This window comes from Parasteatoda tepidariorum, chromosome 1 (genome assembly GCF_043381705.1).
Source record: "Parasteatoda tepidariorum isolate YZ-2023 chromosome 1, CAS_Ptep_4.0, whole genome shotgun sequence".
NCBI classification, from domain to species: domain Eukaryota; kingdom Metazoa; phylum Arthropoda; class Arachnida; order Araneae; family Theridiidae; genus Parasteatoda; species Parasteatoda tepidariorum.
The window spans coordinates 51,111,193-51,131,517 of NC_092204.1; the positions used below are offsets into that span (position 1 = coordinate 51,111,193).

General features: G+C 28.2%; 1 protein-coding gene across 1 annotated transcript in view; it reads left to right on the plus strand.

Moving 5' to 3' along the window:
* LOC107437935 (vacuolar protein sorting-associated protein 33B) overlaps positions 1-15,527 on the plus strand; it is a 30,611-nt gene extending 15,084 nt beyond the window's left edge. Inside the window, exons 10-19 of the mRNA XM_071180035.1 lie at positions 3,537-3,620; positions 3,820-3,910; positions 4,315-4,389; positions 4,487-4,551; positions 8,341-8,442; positions 9,614-9,832; positions 10,289-10,387; positions 10,975-11,062; positions 12,557-12,673; positions 13,688-15,527. Of these exons, the coding sequence (XP_071036136.1) occupies positions 3,537-3,620; positions 3,820-3,910; positions 4,315-4,389; positions 4,487-4,551; positions 8,341-8,442; positions 9,614-9,832; positions 10,289-10,387; positions 10,975-11,062; positions 12,557-12,673; positions 13,688-13,767 (1,020 nt within the window). The 3' untranslated portion in view covers positions 13,768-15,527. The remainder of the gene's footprint in view (positions 1-3,536; positions 3,621-3,819; positions 3,911-4,314; positions 4,390-4,486; positions 4,552-8,340; positions 8,443-9,613; positions 9,833-10,288; positions 10,388-10,974; positions 11,063-12,556; positions 12,674-13,687) is intronic.
* The last annotated feature ends 4,798 nt before the right edge of the window (positions 15,528-20,325 follow it).

Genomic DNA, 20,325 nt, shown 5'->3' on the forward strand with positions numbered 1-20,325 from the left:
GTTCAAAAAAATTTGACTATTTCTTTTAATTTTTTTCTTTATCTCGTTGTGCTGTTTTTTTATTAATGATTGTGCTTGTGTTAGCTAAATATTTTTAGGACTCGTTCAATAAGTCACAGAAACTATCACCCACTGATTTACTTAAAAAGTTACTAATAATATTTTTGTTAATGTATATCATTGATTTTATTATTGACAATGCTTCTGTGCTATTTCTACAGCAACTTCTTTTTTTTAACAAAATAGCAATAGGTTTTTGAAAGAAAACAAGTAGCTTAAACTGAAAACTTTCTATTTCTTTTCTGCTGCTTTTTTAGCACCATGCAACAAACCTTATTTACATACAAAATAGTTAAAAATATGTTTGGTCTCAAGCTTAAAATTAATTTTTCATATTCATCTATTTTAGCACCGCTGCTATGAAATTACAGATTAAAAAAATAGAAGTTATTCAAAACTATGAAAGGTTTTGTGTTAGAGAAAAATTCACTTTATTGAATTTCACTGTAGGAGCATTGGAGTTTTCAATTACATTTAAAGACAAAGAGTTCTGTTAATTACTAAATATTTTTTTTTCTGAAATAGCATATTCTAACCAAGTTAACTCATAGATATTAAGATAACTTAGGGTGTTTTTGTAGCAATGTTGTTTTTACTTATGGGGGAGAAGGGACCTAGTGTGAGCATTTTTTACAAATTGATCAAAAAGTCGTATTAAATATAATTTTTAACTCATGAAGTAGTTTTTTAACGATTATTTGGACGTTTAACTGCATTCAGATTTATATCTTGACTTAGAACGCTTAGCTTTTTCATAATATTTTTTTTTAAGAAAAAGGTTGTTTTTGTCCTCACTACATGGGACTAGTGTGGACAATCTTGATAACATGTTAAGTAGTCATTTATTATAACTCAGAAAGGTATTTCTGTAGCCAAAATGAAATTAATTTCAATCTAAGCCTTATTAGAGGATAAATATTGCATATATTATTTAAAATATTAATTTGTAATGGACCATTTTGCTCTATTAAAAGACATTTTGAATGCAAATCAATACATTAAAAAACCATCATTCAATTTGGTTCAATTGCTAAATATTTTGAATTTTTTTCTTTTTATCAACAAAAATTTAAATATCAATTTTAAATGTGTATTGAGATCCTGTGTCCTGGCACAGTGAAAGAAGTTTAGGAACTGTTTCTTCACTTGAAATTTGAGAAATGCTTTTTTCCCTGGAAAAATGAAAGATTCATGATTAGAAGAACTATATCTATCTGTCTCTTAAGAATTGAACATCATAATCTCTAAATCTATAAACAACTTCCACTCTACCAATACCACAACACTGCTTTTTATTTACTTTTTTTAACTAGCACAAAATCATTAACTGTTACTGAAGCAGTGTTATCAAAAAGTTTCATTTTATTTATATCAAAATGATGTCATTTAAAGGAAAAATAAAAACAAAAGTTGTTAACTTACAAATGAGAAAACCCACTTCAAGCATACCCACACTAGCTCATATTGCATGTGTCTACACTAACTCAAAGAAAACATACATTATTTTTGCCTAATGCTGATTAATTGAAACTATAAAATGCAAAAGTTAATATTAGAATAGGTTAAAAAAAACAGTATCATTTTAAACATAATATCACCTTCAGTTCAAATTCAGAAAATAAAAAGTATTAATAATAGTGTAAAGAGAAAATTTGAAACGTTTTTTACTAATTCCCTTTGAAACCTTTTTAACAAATTTCTACTAAAGTATTTACTGTGTGATTACACAACTGGACATGGAAATGTACACCAGTGTTGTCAATTTACAATATCTCACAGAGGAGATTTCACCAATAAATAGAAAAGTTATTCTAGATGTCCACTTTAGCTATATGTTCACACTATCCCCCTTTCCCCTATTTAAAGCAAGTATGGTTAAATTATGGTTATTTTGTATTAATATATGGTTATTTTGTATAATTGATACTCATTTATGTTGTTTTAAATGTAAAACAAAATAACAATTGTGACTTTAGGAAGAACATACTTTCAAATGTTTTGAGTAGAACAGCAGTTTACTTTTATTAAAGAAACAATAAGCTGTATTTTTCAATAACATTACTTCAGTGCTGACAATAAAATCATCTTTAATTTCATAGCATAATTTAAATCTGCTATGAATTAGCACTGAATTAAATTAGCAAAATATTGAATTAAATATTAAAATTAGAGTGCTTTATTTTTCTAAATAATTGGAAGTAATTATATTAAAAGCGTTTAAGCTTTTGATATAAATTATTATATTTTAGTTTTTGTATCAAAGTAGAAAATTCTTGCATTTTCTATATAACACAATTTTTAGTACTATTTTTTTACTTATTTTGCAATCTTGTTATATTTTTAAAAAAATTATTTTTACAAACATTTAAATTTATAGGCCGCATCATATTCCCTAAAGAAGTCACAGGTAAAGATGATGCTATAAAAGTGGTGCTTAATAGTAATGATTTGGTAATTATAATTTTATTTTTTGTTGAAAGTTTTCTTTCCAGAGGTTTTATGTTTTATATTTTCTTTAGTCGTGATTATCATAACTATGTTTTACTATGTTTTCTTCAACTCAATTTATATTATCATTTACAACTATTTGATTTAAAAAATAATTATTGTGAGAAGTTATAAAGAAATCATTTATGAATTAGAATATAACATTAGAGGGAATATAAAAATTAACTTTCAAAATTTTAAGCAGAGTAATTTAACCTTCTTTATTTATACTAGCATGATTAGAATGAAAAAAGAAAATATATGCTGTATTATACATGTAATTTGGGACAGACTATCCATTATAAAAAAGGTTCTGTGAAATATGTCAAAATTATATGTGTCTTATATATTATATTGTATCTTATATATTATATGTCTATTGACTTTAATATGATGGATTTACAAGATATTGACCCTGTGTTTACTTTTATTAATTTAATTTACTGTTCCTTCAAATTATGTTAAGACTTGAAACTAGCATTGTTTTTGCGTAAAAAATTTATTGTAAGGCTATAAAATATAAAATAAATGTTTACTTCCAACTTAAGAGACTTCTAAAACTTTGAAAGTTATGTGTCTAAACATGTATTGAATGCACTTTATTTATTTACATTTTATTCCATTTATTATATTATTATATTCCATTTATTATATTATTATATTCCATTTATTATATTTTATTGATTTGTAAATTATTGCAAATCAAACTTCAAACTAATAAATTATTTATTTATATTGCTTTTTTTTTGTCTAATCTGATACGATTGCTAATTTGTTTTAAAATGTCATTTAGAAATTCATTTAGTACTACTTAAATTTATCTAGGTTTACATTTTCTCTTTCTGTAATATATTACTATTATAGAAATTGTTAAATACTATTCAATGCATGTAGCTAAACTTCCTTTGCTTTTGAAAGTGCCTTTGTAATTTTAAATCACAATTTTGAAATTTTTACTGCAGTTTCAATTTTATTATACCATTTTTCAGATCTTTGCAGAAATTCGAAACTCATTTTTTGCTAGTGTGTTTGGCGTTCTTAGTAGCAGAGCGAAAGAATTGCAAACCAAATCGGTAAGTAGGTACTAGTATTTGTGCAATTTTTCTTTTTTAAAAATGATAAAAAATAATTTTAATAATTGAAATAAAAATTTTACTAATAATAACAAAGATACTTGTCAACTGATATGTTCATTGTATGAATCTCAATGTCGATTCTGTGATGTTTTAAAATATTCCCCTTTATATCTTTGAGAATATTTTTACTTTTTAGGAAACTCGAAATATGTCTGTAGCTGATATGAAAAATTTTGTGACTAATGATATGAAAAAAATTCGACAACTGCAGTCTTCATTATCATTACGTAAGCATATTGTCTTAATTTATTATTTTTTCCGATGTTAAGTATGTTCTGGTATTAAATGCTTCAAAAGTTTCATTAATTATTTTTCTCAAAATAGAAAAAAGATTAAATTTTTGAAATTAAAATTTATGTGCTCTTGTTCAATGTCCTTACTAATATTGTCCTTTAAAAAAGCAATGATGTAATCTTTTTTTTATTTATTATTGAATTATTCTCTATGCATTGTCTAATTCTTTAAAAAATATAGTTTCAACTATGCATGCTGTTTTAAAATATAAACAGTTAGTTTTCAGATACCTTTGTTTATTTTTTCTAGAAACATTGTTTTGTTTTATAATTTTTTTAATGTTTTTTTTCTGTAATCATTTATAATTTAATCTTTGCAAAATCTGTTTGTTTTCTAGATATTGGAGCTTGTGAAGCAATTATGGAAAAGAAAAGCCAGGATAACTTTCAAGAGCATTTGCAAATTGAACGAGGTATTATTTCTAAACTATATATATAATAAGAATTCAGCAATTTAAGCTTTTATCTCCCCATGATTTATAAGTTACACATTAAGTTTATTATTTCCAGACATCATTGAAAATCAAAATGCTAAAGATTGTATTGATTATATTGAAGATTTAATTAATCAACAAGTAAGTTTTTTTTAAGTTATGGAACTAACTATTTATATTTAATTAATATTGAAATTTAAATAATCCTTTTCGATGACTAATTTCGTATGGTAATTTTAACCTCCACATTCAAATTTGTTTCACTAATACTGTTAAATTTGCTTCCGAAATTTCATCTTATAAAATTTTGCTCTGCGACAATTAAAAACACAAAATGTGGATTTATAAAACATTGTTTACTCAAAAAAAAAACTATTGAAAATCAGCTCACTCAGTCTTTTACACAAGATCGCGCCTCAGACCAGCTCGCCTGTCTTCTTTCCTCTTCCATCTTTTTTCTCCATGTTAGCATGGGTCTGCCTCTTTTTCGTTTGCCTCCTGGTGCCAACATTAAGGTGGCTGATGGTATTTTTATAAAAGTCATTCTCAATATGTGTCTTATCCACTTCCATTTTTTTCTTTTTATACTGATGGTGATTGGTTCTTGCCTGGTTTTACTCAAGAGTTCTTAATTTGATATGGTCTGGGACGAGAATATTTCTAAACATCTGTTTTACCAGCTATTTAGTTTTGTACTCTGAAGTTTTGTTAGTTTCCATATTTCTGACCCAGACAATAGTACAATCCCTACCATGGAATTAAAAATGTTAATTTTAGTCTTTAGCATTAAATTATTTGAATCCATACTTTTAAAAGTTTTTTGAAGCAAAACTGTATTTTTGAAATTATTCGTCCTATTTCTGCGTTTGTTCCTCCCTTCCTATCAACAGTTGCACCAAAGTTAATAAATTTTTCAACACCTTCTATTTTGCCACTTTCAATTTTAACTACATGCTGAATCTTGCTTTTTATACTCACAGTCTTAGTTTTATTTTTATTTATTTTCAGTCCAATATTTCCTACATATTTTTGAAAACTAATTGTTTTGGATTACAGATCATCAAATTTGCTGGCAATCGAATCAATTATAATATGAAGAATAACTTTGATGCCACACATCACTATTAAACCCAGTCTCAATGGTAAAGGGCTCTGTCAGGCTTCCATTCTTCTCAACACAACACTGAATTTCTGAAGAGTTTTTTAATGATATTTATAAATATTTGGAAATGCTTTTAATAACTTTGGAATTTTCTATATCATCTCTCTATTAATAGAGTCTAATGCTTTCTAAAAGTCATGTACAATGATATGTTAAATTTGTGACATCTATTCACGAATTTAAAACATCTTGTACATGTACTTTGTATAATAATGTTTTTTAATGTAAATATTTGTTGAATTGTTCCTGCACCACTTCTAAAACCCGCTTGTTCTTCACATAGTGCATTTTCAACTTCATTTTTCAATCTATTCATTAAAGTTCTACTGAACACTTAGGCAGGAATCCACATAAGGCTGATATCTCTCTAGTTGTCACAAATGAATAGATTTCTCTTTTTAGGGATTTTGACGATAATTGATTATCTCCACTAGTCTCAGACTTCTTCTGTTTTCCAGATTCAATTAAAAAGGGGTTGTAATCTTCTAACTGTTCCATCGATATCAACTTTTAGCATTTCTTCTGTGATTTGATCGCTACTACTAGCTTTTCCAAATTTTAATATACCTTCAAGTTATTCTTGATTTCAATCAACGAAATTTCAGTTATCAACAGAAATGTTTAATGGAATGCCAGCTTTTGTTATCTGATTTATTTCCAGTACTTGATGTTTTATATGTAGAGTTTCTTCAAAATGCTCTCTTCATCTACTTTTAATTACTTAAGATTTTTCCTCGCTTACCTTTCACATTTTGTTGCTGCTTTCTTGCATCTTGACTAATCTGTTTTATTGCTTAATAGACTGTTTTCAATAGACTAATTTCTCCTCTCTCAGCAGCTTTCTTCAGCTTCCAGGTTGCACCTGTAATCCATTCCTTATTTACTTTCTTACTTATCTTCCCAATCATCTCTTCCGAAGTATCAATAAAGACTTTTCTTATTCTTTGCCATTACTATTCATGCTTTTCTCATTTCGGATGTGTATTTCGACATTTTCTTCTTCTAGTACGGCAAATTTATTTTTGAGTATGATGGCAAATTTGTCTTTATTTTTGTTCTTTAGTTTAGAAATATCAAATCCAATTAGTCTTCTATTTTTATTTTTGGAACATTTTTGAAGTTTCAGTTTCTGATTTATCACCTCTAAGTAGTGATCACTTTCTACAAAGTTCCTTTCCTCACTTTTTCGTCCTTCATGGATCTGATTCAAATTTTCCACTAATTGCAATATGGTCTATCTGGTTCTTGCTTTTCCCATCTGGTGATTTCCATGTCATTTTTTTAAAAAACTTTGTGTGTTTGAACTTAGTTCCAATAACAAGTCCATTTAATTTAAAAAAGAATGCACATTTTTCTTTAATCTCGTTTCTTTGCCCTGGAGCTTCATTTCCAATTTATCTTTCATTATCATATGTTTTTGTTCCAACTTTAGCATTTAGATCTCCCATTATAATTTAAAGTTTGTGTTTTTCAACTTTGTATGTTACTTTTTGCATTTGATCATAAAAATACTCCTTGTCTTTTCTTCTGTATCGTTTGTTGGAGCATACTCTTGTATAAAAGTCATTTTTACATACTTTCAGAAGAACCTTGCCTTAATTATCCTTTCGTTTTTTGGCTCCCATGCAATCAGACTGTTTTTTTGCCTTTTTACTTAAAATAAGGGCTACTCCTCCTTCATATTTTTCATCATTTCTTGAATAGAGTATTGTTTCATCATCTGCTGTTTTGATATTTTCAAAACCAGTCTACCTGGCCTCACTCACTCCTAAAATATCAAGATTATAATTGTCCATCTTGTTTGTTGTCTGTCTGGTCCTTCCAATTTGGTACACAGTCCTTACATTCCATGTTGCAATTTTTAGTGTTTCTTCTAGCCTAGGCATTGACTTCATCCACCTCAGTGGCCTTGTATTAGGGCTTTCTCCTTGATGCATCATAGGCACAAAATCCTCAGTAGACCAGGCAAGATAGCTGCCATCTAGTACCTTACAAGTCCCTGCACTTTCCATGAGCATAGCTCAATCTAAGCTTTGGGTTTCTGTTACCGAGAATTTTTTACTAGGAGGGGTAATTAGCCCCTCGCCCAACCTTCCTCATTTGCGTAGGCTTAGGACCGTCATAGGATCTGGCAAACTCTAACCTGTGGTTGAGTTATGGTTACGAATTACTTGGTACTAATTGATAGATTCTGCAAAATTTTATAGTTTTAACTTTTTTTTATATTTTTAGAGCATTTAAAGGAATGTATTAAAATTTAGAATAGGAAAAGGGGCTCGAGAAATGAAACAAATATAGTAGCATTTGTAGGAATAATAATAGAATTGAATATAGTAGACGATAAATTCCTTTTACGATACTATGGCAATAAAATCGATTGTTAGTATTTGGTAAATTATGGAACTTATCATCAGAAAGAGAGCACCTCAGATGCTTTTTTTTTTGTACTCTCTAGATCGGTAATAAATTCTATTTTATTTTGTTACTTGTAGCAGGCAGAAAATTATTAAAACTTGTATTGTCCTCAGGCACAGTACCACAATAAAAGCTTGAATACTCTAGTGTAAAATAAGCAAAATGAGTTTCTTTAATATGAGGTATTATGGTTTATAGTATAAATATATGCCTGAACTTTGAATTTGTATTATAATCTGTCTCTTGGTGGGGATATTTGTCTTATTCGCTATCAAAGTCATTAATTATTTAATTTTTAGATGGACAAATTTATTCTCTTCCAAAGTTGATATATTTTTACTTTTTATTTTTAGGAACCATACACAATAGCATTGAGACTAATGTGTTTGCTTTCAATCGCTCAAGATGGGCTTCTCCCATCAGAGTACAAATCTCTTGCCACACAATTTCGTCAAGTAATCTCCTTTCTATTCTGTTACATTGGCATAATTCATTATTTATTTAGTATTGATCTTGTAGTATGTAGCATCTATATTATTTATTATTAAGATGATAATATGCAAAAAATGTGATAGCTAAATGTTTTTGTGATAACTGAAATTTCCAATTTGAATTGTAATATCTAATTGTATCTTTATCTATCTTTATAACATTATTTTATATATTCTGTTATATTGCTGAATATCAATACTAAACCCTTTTTACTATGCTTTTTTTTAATTTCTTTTTCACTAATATATTGATTTGGTTATAAGAGTTGAAAATTTTCTGATAAAAATTTATTTGTTAACAAAAAATTATGATTATTTTTTTATAATTGAGTCATACTCATTTTGAAGATAGGTCCTCATTTCAAGAATGTCTGCTGATGTTGCAAAGGATATATTCTGCTGTCTTTAACAGCACTGTTCTTATTGCCTCTTACTCGTATAAATTAAATTGCCTTTTTAAATTTGTTAAGATTAAGATTTTTGTAAGACTAATTATGAATATTTATTACTATTATTTAACTTGACACAATTTGTTGTTGTTTATCCTCCTTGGCTTAGACGATTTAAAGGAAGTCAAGGAGACCATGTCGCACAATTAAATCAAAAACTATATCCCCCTGATTCAACAGCTGCCCCATAGAGGCACCAATTAGATATGTGAGGGAAAGGCGATGGCATAACAGTATAGTTCTTCTCATTTCCATTAAAAATTAGACTCTTAATGTGACTATTCCTAGGTCTAGATTTAGTGGTTTGAGCAAGTCTTGGACAGGAGCACCGCAATGACAGTTCAGGGAGCTCAGCAGCATACCAGGCATGTTGGGGCGGGGTCTTCGAAGTGGTGTTTATATTAGCCCAAAACAGGGAGTGGACCTAAGAAGTTTTCAGTTCGGTGAAAGGGGTAGTGGGAAGCTTGCTACTTTAGAAGGAGAGAAATTTGTTCTTTCATTAAATTACATTCAAACACAATATATTTAATATTATATTTCTTAATGATACCTTATTTAAAAAGGTGGAAGGATAACATGATTAAACTATATGTTATTGTTTTTATCAATACTTGTATACTTTTGCAATTATTATCTGAAACGTTGATTTATACATGGTAACAGAAGAACCATGTTTCTTTTTTTAGAGTTATGGGTGTAAGTATTTGCCTCTTCTTTACAATTTAAAGAAACTTGGTTTGTTAGTTGAGCAGTCATCTCTTTTACCATCTGGACAAACTACAGCAGGCAAAATTGTAGAAAAGGTTGGAAGAGTTGGAGCTTCTAGAATTGCAGAAAAAGTAGCAACAGCTGTTACCTTAACAAAATATAGCTCTTTTAAATCCATTTTACGAAAGTTCAATTTAGTAAGTATATGTTTTATTGTTTATGTTACCTCACAATAATTAACTGGATATAAAAATTTTTTTTCTTAAATGTGTGCTATGTTTCAGCCTACATCAGTAAGGGCTGTTCAAATTTCAATTTATATGGACTTCTCAAAACCCTATCATAAACATCTTTAGTCGCTTGTATTAAAATTGGAAGTTAAAACACTGCTTAAGGACTATATACCTGATCCAAGAACATGCAATCTTACTAATTTATAAGTGTTTTCAAAAGCTTCTGTTCAGTTCATAATTACAGATTATTGTTCGTTTTCAAGTAAAGCAATACATTTTATGCAAAAAAAATATAAGTTTTAAATATAAGTCATGAGTTATTTCGTGTCATATTAAAAAAAAATTTCTTTTTTATACCATATGTAGTGTGAAATTTTTATAATTTTTAATAAAAAATGTTCTCATTATCAATGATTTCAGATTCCAAATGAGCAGGACTCAGATTTAAGAAATCCTAAAAGTGTGAGTTATGTTTTTGGTGGGCGATATGTGCCTTTAATAGCGAGAGTAACAGAACAAGTAAGTTTGTTACTTGAATCTTCCTTTACATTAAACAAATGGCTTTAAACATTTAAAAAATGATTTTAAATATTAACTTTAAACATTTAAAAATGTAAACAAATGATTATTCTAAATATCTAGTATTTCAAATATATCAAAAAGAACTGTACTCACAATCAAATAAAATTTTGAAAAATTGAAATTTTCTCACATCAGCTTTCTTAATGCCTTTAATTGGTATTTCTTGATATTTTTTCTTTTGGTCATAAATTAAATATTAAAAAAAAATTGGATAATTTAAATTGAAGCTGATGAAAAGTATTTAATTTATTCAGCAAAAGGAATAAAAAGTATGATAATTCTATTTTAAGTCTCTTATTTAGTGTTAATTAAATTTCAAGTTTAAGTTGAAAGTTAAAACTTCCATTGTTCGAACTTCAATTTAATTGACATCTTTTTTTTCTAAAGCTTGATATTTAACTTATAATCATTTTTATTTTCAGCATAAATGCTTTCTTTAATGACGATCATTAAATAAATTCGTTTACATTTATTAAGTATATTCATTAATATCACTTATCCTTCATAATGCTTTTTATTGTTAGGTTATTGTTCATGGATCTCTTAAAAATATTGAAGATGGGATGAAACTTCTACCTGGAAAAACAATAATGAATTTCCAAGTTGACAAAGGTGTTCTATTATATACCTCTTTTTTCATAACTAATCAGTTTAATACAGAATCTTTATACTATATATATTTTTTTTTATCACTCTTAAAACGTGCTAATAATAAAGTTTTAGAATTGGTATTGATTTATTTTTGCAAATACTAAATAGAAGGGATACTGAATAAAATCATTGATTTAAATCAACTTTCATTTTTTTAAGAAACTCGTCGATTTAAACCAATTGATTACTTTTAAATAAATCAGAAATAATGTTGAAAATACTTTTATAAATAAAGTTTAAGTTATTTTCGACTTTGAAATAAAGTCAAAACTATTTTTATAAATATATTCTTTAGGGTGTGATTCTTTTTAAAGTCTACTTTCATTGATAATGAAGTTTTTATCCAAAGAAATAATGAAGGGGTAAATTATTATGTTTCTAAATAGACTAATGAATAAATAAAATTAGAGACTTAAAGCGGATAAGAGTTACATTACACTGTTAATAATTTCCCATTTCCTGTATGTAAAATAATTTGCTGGTCATAAACATATATCAGTTAAATCCATTAATTTTTATGTTTATTAAATACTTTAAGTGCTCTTAAAATGTATTAAATACGTAGCTAGTATTTACCAATATTAAAAAACTACTTATTCTGCCCAAAAAAACTTACAATATTTTTTTAATGTTTTCTAAACTAATTTACTCTTCATTGGATATCTAACTGACAACTTTCCTTGCTGTCTTTAAAATTTTAGGATGTTTCACTAGTCCTGTAGTCAATTTTGAGTTTTTGGTTAAAATATTATTTTCTCCCACAATGCAACAATATTATTTAATTACATAATTTGGGTGATATAAGGATGAGAAAGAATTTAATCCAAGATCCCAAAACCTATAACCATGCTAATAATTACTTGCTGAAATTTTCAGAAGATGTGTCACGTTCTAAACAAATCCACGAAACTTATGCTAAAAGGTTTCATTAATAACTAATGTAACTATCATTTTAAAACCATGCAAATCAGTGTGATTTTCTAAATAATAAACTACACTTCTTCAATAAAAAGATAGATTTTATTAACCATTTGTACTTTATTCTGTCTTGCGATAGGTCAGGTTTTAAAGCTTTTTTCTCTTTATAAATTAGCAATCAAGGAGTAATTTTGATTGTAAAGAAAATGTTATAGTTAGCTATACAAAAATATATATTGATAGAGTTGGGAAATATAATTGAAAATTCTTTATTAAATTGTGATTGGCAAAATTCTTCTCTGTAGACATTGATTTATAATGCTGTCACATTTCATTTTTTAATGATGTATTGATATTCTTATGAATAATTTCATATTATAAAATTTGGTTAGATCATTTAATCATGTGCAATCATTATATGTCAAGACATTTTAGTTTTTAAAAATAGTTTTATAACACAGTGTTGTATATTGTGTTGCTTTTGACAATTTAAAGATGTTATTTATATTTAAATATTTGTTTATGATTTACTTTTAGATTCTGGGACTGTGAGGCCTACAACTGATTTCGTCTCAAAAACCGTTCTAGTATATGCATTAGGTGGAATTACATTTGCTGAAATAGCTGCCCTAAGACATTTAGGTCAATTGAATGGTATGTTATTGAATCTCTTAGATTTTTATCATATTGTAAAACTATAGGAATTATTCTCTATGCACATTTGAATCTTTACCTTTATTGGTTCACAAGTTCTTTACTGGTATCACAAGCTTAATTTCCACCCGGTATGATTATAATAATTAATTATATTATAGTTATATAATTAAATTGATAGCAAATATGACTACAATAAGATTGATAAAATGACAGAAAGACTTTTGCCACCATTATTAATGTCTATTAATGTCTATTAATGGTTAAATTTTCCAGAAATAATGTATGAAGATGATTATTGTTGGCAAAACATTCTTTAGTGGTCCCACATGTCAGAAAGCTCTTTTTGCACTACGTGTATCAGGGCAACATTTCTATTAGGCATGCATTTTTACATGATTTTTTTTTTACATGCCTGCATGGGCATATAAATATTTAATCACAAAAAACCATAAAATACTGATTAATATTCACCTTAAATTATGATTATAAATAATAACTTATAAAGGAAAGTTAGCTTATTTCTTTTTATTCTCCTTGTTCTATATTTTATTTTCTTTAAAAGAAAAAAAAGTTTATCCCATCTCTTTAATATAGAAAAATTATTAAAAAGTTGAATTAAAAATGTAAAAGTAATAGCATTTTAATAATTTTAACATAATATGTGCTTTAAATCTTCAATGAAATTTAACAATTTACAAGCAAATAGTTAGTATTTCTATTTACTATTTATATTTACTTTTTTGTTTTGTATTTCTGTTAAACGAGATAATAAGTTTCTTTAAAGGAGTGGTTATATTTATATAAGTGTATTTATATGTTTGTATAAATTTGCATTCATAAACAATGTTTGCACATTGAAAGTTTAATTAGAGCACATATTTCACAGACTAACATGCCCGACAGGGCTTGTAAAAATTTTGATATTCTTCAAACCCTGTATATATGTATAATTTTTATTAAGTTTTTAACTCGTGGTTATCAAATTTTTTTTATTCTTCTTTTATTTTTTAGGTTGCAGAATACTTTTAGCTACAACATCAATTATTAATGGAACGTCTCTTTTAAAAATGTTCACACCTTCTGAAAAATAATTTATTTTACTAAGTTGTTGCTAACAAGATCTCCTTTTTATATATGTATGTTTAGAATGTGAAAGCTTCTATTAAAAACTGTTATGTTTGACAATGTGAGAACAGACGTGCTTTGCCTTGAAACTCTTTACACCTGAAAGGTGCATGAGCCCTCCATCCTCTACTGCAGAGTGTGATCTCTCTTTCAATATTCCAATTCGACCAATTAAATTGATTTCTCTTCTTGGCCATGTTGTTTTCGTCCTACCTCTCCTCCTCTTTCCATCTGGTGACCAGGTCAATGTGTTTCTCTCATTCTCTTTGGCATGTTTTCTTAATGTGTTAGACAATTCAGTCCATCGTCTCTTTTTTATATCTATTGTAAGTGGCTAGCTACTGAATTTATGGTATAAGTTTATGTTGCTCATTTTGTTTGACCAGTAGCTTTTTAGTACTTTTCTTGAAGAGCATCTATTTTGTCTTTTCAAATTTCATTACAATTGACCAATCATTTGCCATTTGTTTTACTGTTTAATTTCATTACTTTTGTGATTTATCTTATTTATTTTTTATATTATTTTATTTTTAGACCAATTTTCTGAGCAATTGTTTGAAGGTCTTAAGGTTTTTCTCGAAGGTATCTTTGAATCTTTACGGCAGTTGAATAATTTCTTTCTCAAGCACCAGATCCTCAAGGCAATTATTGAAGTCCCATCTTATGCCTTTATTTCTGGCTTTCATGATGGTCCTCAAAACCCAGTCTAGAGCTATGATAAATGGCAACCCAGTGTCTGACTCCGGTTTTGATTCCAATTTTTTCAAACTGCACCCCTTTCACAATTACTTGTGCATTTCTTCTACAATACATTTTTGATATTAATAATCTTACCCGGGATACCATTGAAACTCAAGATCTTCCACAAATATTCTCTATCAATAATTTCAAAAGCCTTTGAAAAGCCAAAAGAAGTTTAAATACAATGTCTCATTTCTTTCAATGCATTATTTTATGTAAAATGAGAATTTGATTTACAATGCCACTTCCAATTCTGAATCGTGCCTGTTTATCTCTAATCAATTTTGTTTCTTATTTTATTAATAGTTATTTTTGAGAAAAATTTTCCCTGAACACAAAGTTAACTAATTCCTCTCTAGTTGTTATGGAGTTAATTTTCCCTTTTTCGGAATCTACTATGTATGCCTCTCTCCACAGGAGGAATGTACTTTTTCCGCATTCCAAATTAGGTTAAACAGCTTAAGTAATGCCAAAGCTGAGATTTTTAAATCCGCTTTTATAAATGTTGACGAGAAAAATTATTACTGCTTGTTCTTTTGCTTTTCTATTTTTAAATAGCATCTATTATTTCTTAGCAAGTGATTCCTCCCATACCAATATCAATATCTCTTTGGTTCTCAAATGCTGATGTGATATTGTATTTATACAGTGAAGCAAAAATGTTTCAGAATGTTTGTGATTGATTAAAAAGATCAATTTCAACATTTGAGTTTTAAAGAAAAAGAAATTTTAAGTTGTATTTAAATTGTTTACCTCTGAATTTATGAATTTTATCAAAATCACATTTTAATACCGCCGCTGTTGTGAATATTAAAATATGGTTTCAATGTCAGTGCTGTCATGAGTTTTAAAATCATATTTTGATACCGCCGATGTCATGAATTTTAAAATATGATTTTAATGCCACCTTTGTCATGAATTGATGCTTCAATAAATTATCAAATTATTTTTGTAATGTATACCAATAAAAAAATAGAAAAACGAATTCAATCATTTCTTTCATCCAACTAATATTAATACAAATTTTTTTAAAAACATTTCAGAATTCGAATAAATAATCAGAAACCACGCAACCTGTAATCATAAAAAACTATTGTAGAAAAAACTATTTAAAACTAGAAAGATATTGCGATTTTATACAAAATCATGCATTTATTTACAGTGGGTCAAAAATGTTTCTGAACATTTATGAGTGTTAAAGGGTCTTAATTTAGACAGATGAATTGGGACTTTTTGGATGTTTTATTGAAAAAATTTAAAAATCAAATGTCAAATCTTATCAAGCAAAGGTTACAACATCAAATGTTAAATATCATTAAGAAAAGGTTACAAAGTCAAATGTTATCGAGAAAAGGTTATAAAATCAAATGTTAACAAGAAAAGTTTCAAAATGAAACGTCAAATATTAAAGGTTTCAAAATTCAATGTCCGCAGCAAAAAAAGTTACGAAATCAAATGTTAACGAGAAAAGTTATAAAATTAAATGTTAACGAAAAAAGGCTTAAAATCAAATGTTATCGAGAGAAGGTTTAAAACTAAATGTCATTGAGGAAAGATAACAAAAACAAATGTTAAACGTCATCGGGAAAAGATTACAAAATCACATATTAAATGTCATCAAGTTCTCCTGCCTTCAATAACCTTGAGGTAAAACCCAAATTTCAACTGTTGCCTTAACCCCCAGACGTAGACAAGCGAATTCGAATTTTCCTTAATATATATATGGACTGATCGTAAAGGTTCCCAGTAGAACACCGAAGTCAAGCATCACTGGCTGCGGTCAGTTTGCGTGTGGGTAACCACTTTGATCAGCCTTCATAGGGACCGAGCGGTATCAGTCCTCGTTAAACTGTTCTACCATAAAGTGCTTGACTAAGCACGCAGGTCTCCAAGCGGACAAGTCATTCGCGCGCAGGTTATCGGGCTACCAAAGCGGAGAAGAGGATCTGCAGAGGATCAAGATGAGGATGGCATGTCTTCGGATCATCCTCGGGGATGTTTCCCAGACTGTTGCCAATAGTTGATTGTGCGGTTCTAGTGCGATGTAAATAAAATATCTGCCTATATATATATATATATGTTCATATATGTATTTATTATTGAGTGGCGGATGACAATTTGATAGAAAAAACACTTAAATTTAAAATAGATTTGTAATTTTGAATGGATTTTCATTTGGGGCGATGAACTTCCCAGCTATTCATTTGGTTTACCTGTATTGGCATCATATGTTTTAAAAAAAATTTACAATGATTGGCTGCTAAATCAACAATTTATGTTAAAAAATTACACTTTTAACAACACTAGAATTCTGAAATATAAAAAAATAATACATATAAATTTTCTTAAATCAAGTATAGTATGGGCACGAAGGAGAAACATTGAAATCTTGTGTTCCATAATTTATATAATTTTAAAGTTTTTCACTTTTTTATTTTATATATACGTTTTCTTGAAAAAATATTAGTTAACCCATTGGTTTATGCAGCCAGACCAAGCAGTTTAGTTTGTTGTTACATTGTCTGCTGTAAGACGAGCTGAGCAGAGCTTTTTGTAATATTTTTTCCTTTCTGACTATAGATGACATGAGAGCCGTGGTGGCTCAGGGAATAGAGCATTCGCCTTCCAATGAGGTGAACTGGGTACAAATACCGCACCCGGCTTATACTGACCACAGTGATGTAAAATATTCTCAGTGGTAGACGGATCATGGATTAGAGTCCCCTTGCTGTCAGGTTAGCCGTGGGAGGTATTGGTTGTTCTCCTCTAGGTGTAACGCAAACGCGGGTTAGTTTCATCAAAAAGTTCTCTACGAAAGCGAGTTTCTCCCAATACTTGATCCAGGAGTTCCCTTGTCTTCTGGATTGGGTTCAAAATTACAAGGCTATGGAGTTGAACATAATTATTTGTAAACCATAAATACGGTCGGCTGTTCAATGACGGTTATAAAATTAAATTAAATAGATGACATGCCATGTTTATAGAGGGTTTGAAAGCTTCTCCAGGGTACTGTTGTCAGTCTTATTCTAAGAAAGTGGCCCTGGTTTAAATCCGATAGTTGTGTGGTCGATTGGAATTTTGCTCCAGACTCGCACAGACCACAGTGCTGGCATAAAATACGCCCAGTGGTAGACGGATCACGGGCTAGAATCCCCTTGTTGTTGGACTAACCGTAGGAGGTTTTAATGTTTGCATGTAATGTCTACATGTAACGCAAATGCAGATTAGTTCCATCAAAAAAGTCCTTCCGGAAGGCTAGTTTGTCCCAATTCTTGATCCAGGAGTTCCCCTATGTTTAAATTGGGTTCAAAATTACATGGCTACGGAATTGAATACTGATAGTCATAAACTCAGAATTGAGTCGGCTGTTCAACATGAGTTATAAAATAAAATAAAAACTATTTGCTTCTAAAAATTCACCAGTTTTTAGCTACCACTATTCTTTCAGTGATAAAAGGATGAAGTATGCCGCCTCAATAAGAATACACTGACCGAAGCCGCAGTTCGTAAAGTATTGCCTGACTGAAATTTCCAGGTCCCACAAAATATTATTTAGTCAAAGGCTTAATTATAGCATTAAATTTAAAAAAAATTATACATTTTGTGTTTAATCAATGAATCAGAGCATATTGAATATAACATGTAACAGAATTGTTTATAATTATATAAAATTAAAAACAATTAGCAGCAAAAGATAATTATTACTTTATTGGATTTCTAGAAAGTGCAAGACCTGTCTTAAGAGCGCCAAAGATTTGGATAACATGTTTAATTGATGAAGATTATTTGCATAATTTAAAAAATATAAATTAGTAAAATTCTTTAGTATAAATAAAGTAGCTGCAGGGTTTCAATTATTCTTTTGCTTTCTATACAATTTAGTTTAAAGATTTTTGTTCTATATTACAAGGAAAAATTTATTAAAAATAATAACCCAATATGAAAATACATTCAATTTTAAGAGCATAGAATAGAAGGGTATAGTTTTGTTATGATCCTTTATTTTTAACATACCTTTTTTTTTCTTTTTAAACTAAAATATGATTTATTCATGTCTCTCTCTCTTTTTTTTTTTTTTGTAATTGGTTTTTATTTGCTTGTTCTAGAATTCATAAGATTTGTTCAGATTTCTTATAAAACTTTTCTCCAGTAATTGAAGTATCATTTTTATTTCTTTGATATGTTAAAACTTTTTTGAGTAGTTTTGTGATTACAAAACTAATTTAAATATAATATGAAAAACCCAAAAGATATACGACAAAGGGTTACTTTGTCATTTATCTTCTGAGTTTTCTTTAAAGAGTACATGGAGTATTCTTCAAAGAGTTTTAACTTTTTCTTAATTTCATCATTAAACATTTATTTATTTTCTTTTCTCTTTAAAAATACGGAGTTATTCATTTATTTTTGAAAGCAATGGTAAAGTAATGATATTAACAAAAGCACAAGAAGCAGATATATTTTAAAGCAGATGAGAACTTATTAATCTGGCATAGTACAGTAAATAACAATTATCAAATAACTGATTTTCTGCATTGTTGTTATAAAAAGTTTTTCAATTTGATAGTAAAGGATAAAATATCTACTTTTTGTTGTACTCAAATTGAAAAACATATATCAATTTTGAAAGAAGTCAAGAAATTTTAGGTGACGATAAAAGTTTATTTTGAAAATGATAAAAAAATAGCAATCAGTGATTATAAAACTAATTTCAAGACATGACATTTAGTGGTCAAATTTAAGTTGAGACAAATCATTAGTAAACAAAAAAGCAGCAAAAAACTATTGAAACTTTTTCTGTAAAATATTTATTCTGCAAACATTAACAAGAATAAAAATACTAAATGAAGATGCAAATTCATTTAAGAAATAACTATTTGCATAAATTTAGTAATATTTTTTCATTAATTACTACACAAATAATCAGTTATCTTGTAGTAATATTTTTAAATAAGACACAACAGAAAACATTAAATAAAGATTTCAGTATCGTGAAAAAAGTATGAGAAAAAGGTGTAGTACTTTAAAATCAATGATATATAATTTAATAAATTCTATTAAACATAACACAGTTAATATAATGACTAGACACACATATGCTTAGTTATGATATTCAATAATTTTATCCTTCTTAGAGAACTCTGATTAGGAAATATAACTAAGATCTATTCATAGCTAGCCTGTGACATAATTTTAAGCTGAACGCAAATGGCTTCAACTTCCATTATGGGTAATAATAAGTAGGAATATTGGTATCTAACACAAAGTGAAAAAACCGTTACAACCATATATCATGTAATTAAAAAAAATCTTTAATTGGCAATTAGTAACGGAATTTCCCAGTGAAAAGAAATATGAGAGTTGGAATTTTAGTGTAGCAAAACTGTTGCAGAGACGCTTTGCAAAATGTCGCTTATACATTTAGTTGGTTACATACTTACCTTATCTCAGAGCAAGTGAGTTCTCTCTTCCAACATCACATGTATATACACTGAAGAGAAACATAGAATTTTAAGTTTGCTGGTGGTTTAATTTAGTATTGTAATAATGTTTTCGAAATAGGAACAACTGAGTTAAATAAAATTTAAATATGACAAAGTACAATAATGTCATTAAGGTGTTCAATAAGAGTGAGGGTAATCTGCCCTGCCTTACAAAACGATAGTCCTAATGTGAAGGAAGAAGAAAGGGTTCAATGGGACTGGGAAGTACTGTTCCATCCACTATACTCCTCAGACTTGACTCGTTGTAATTTGGACATTTCATTTCTATGAAGGAGCTAC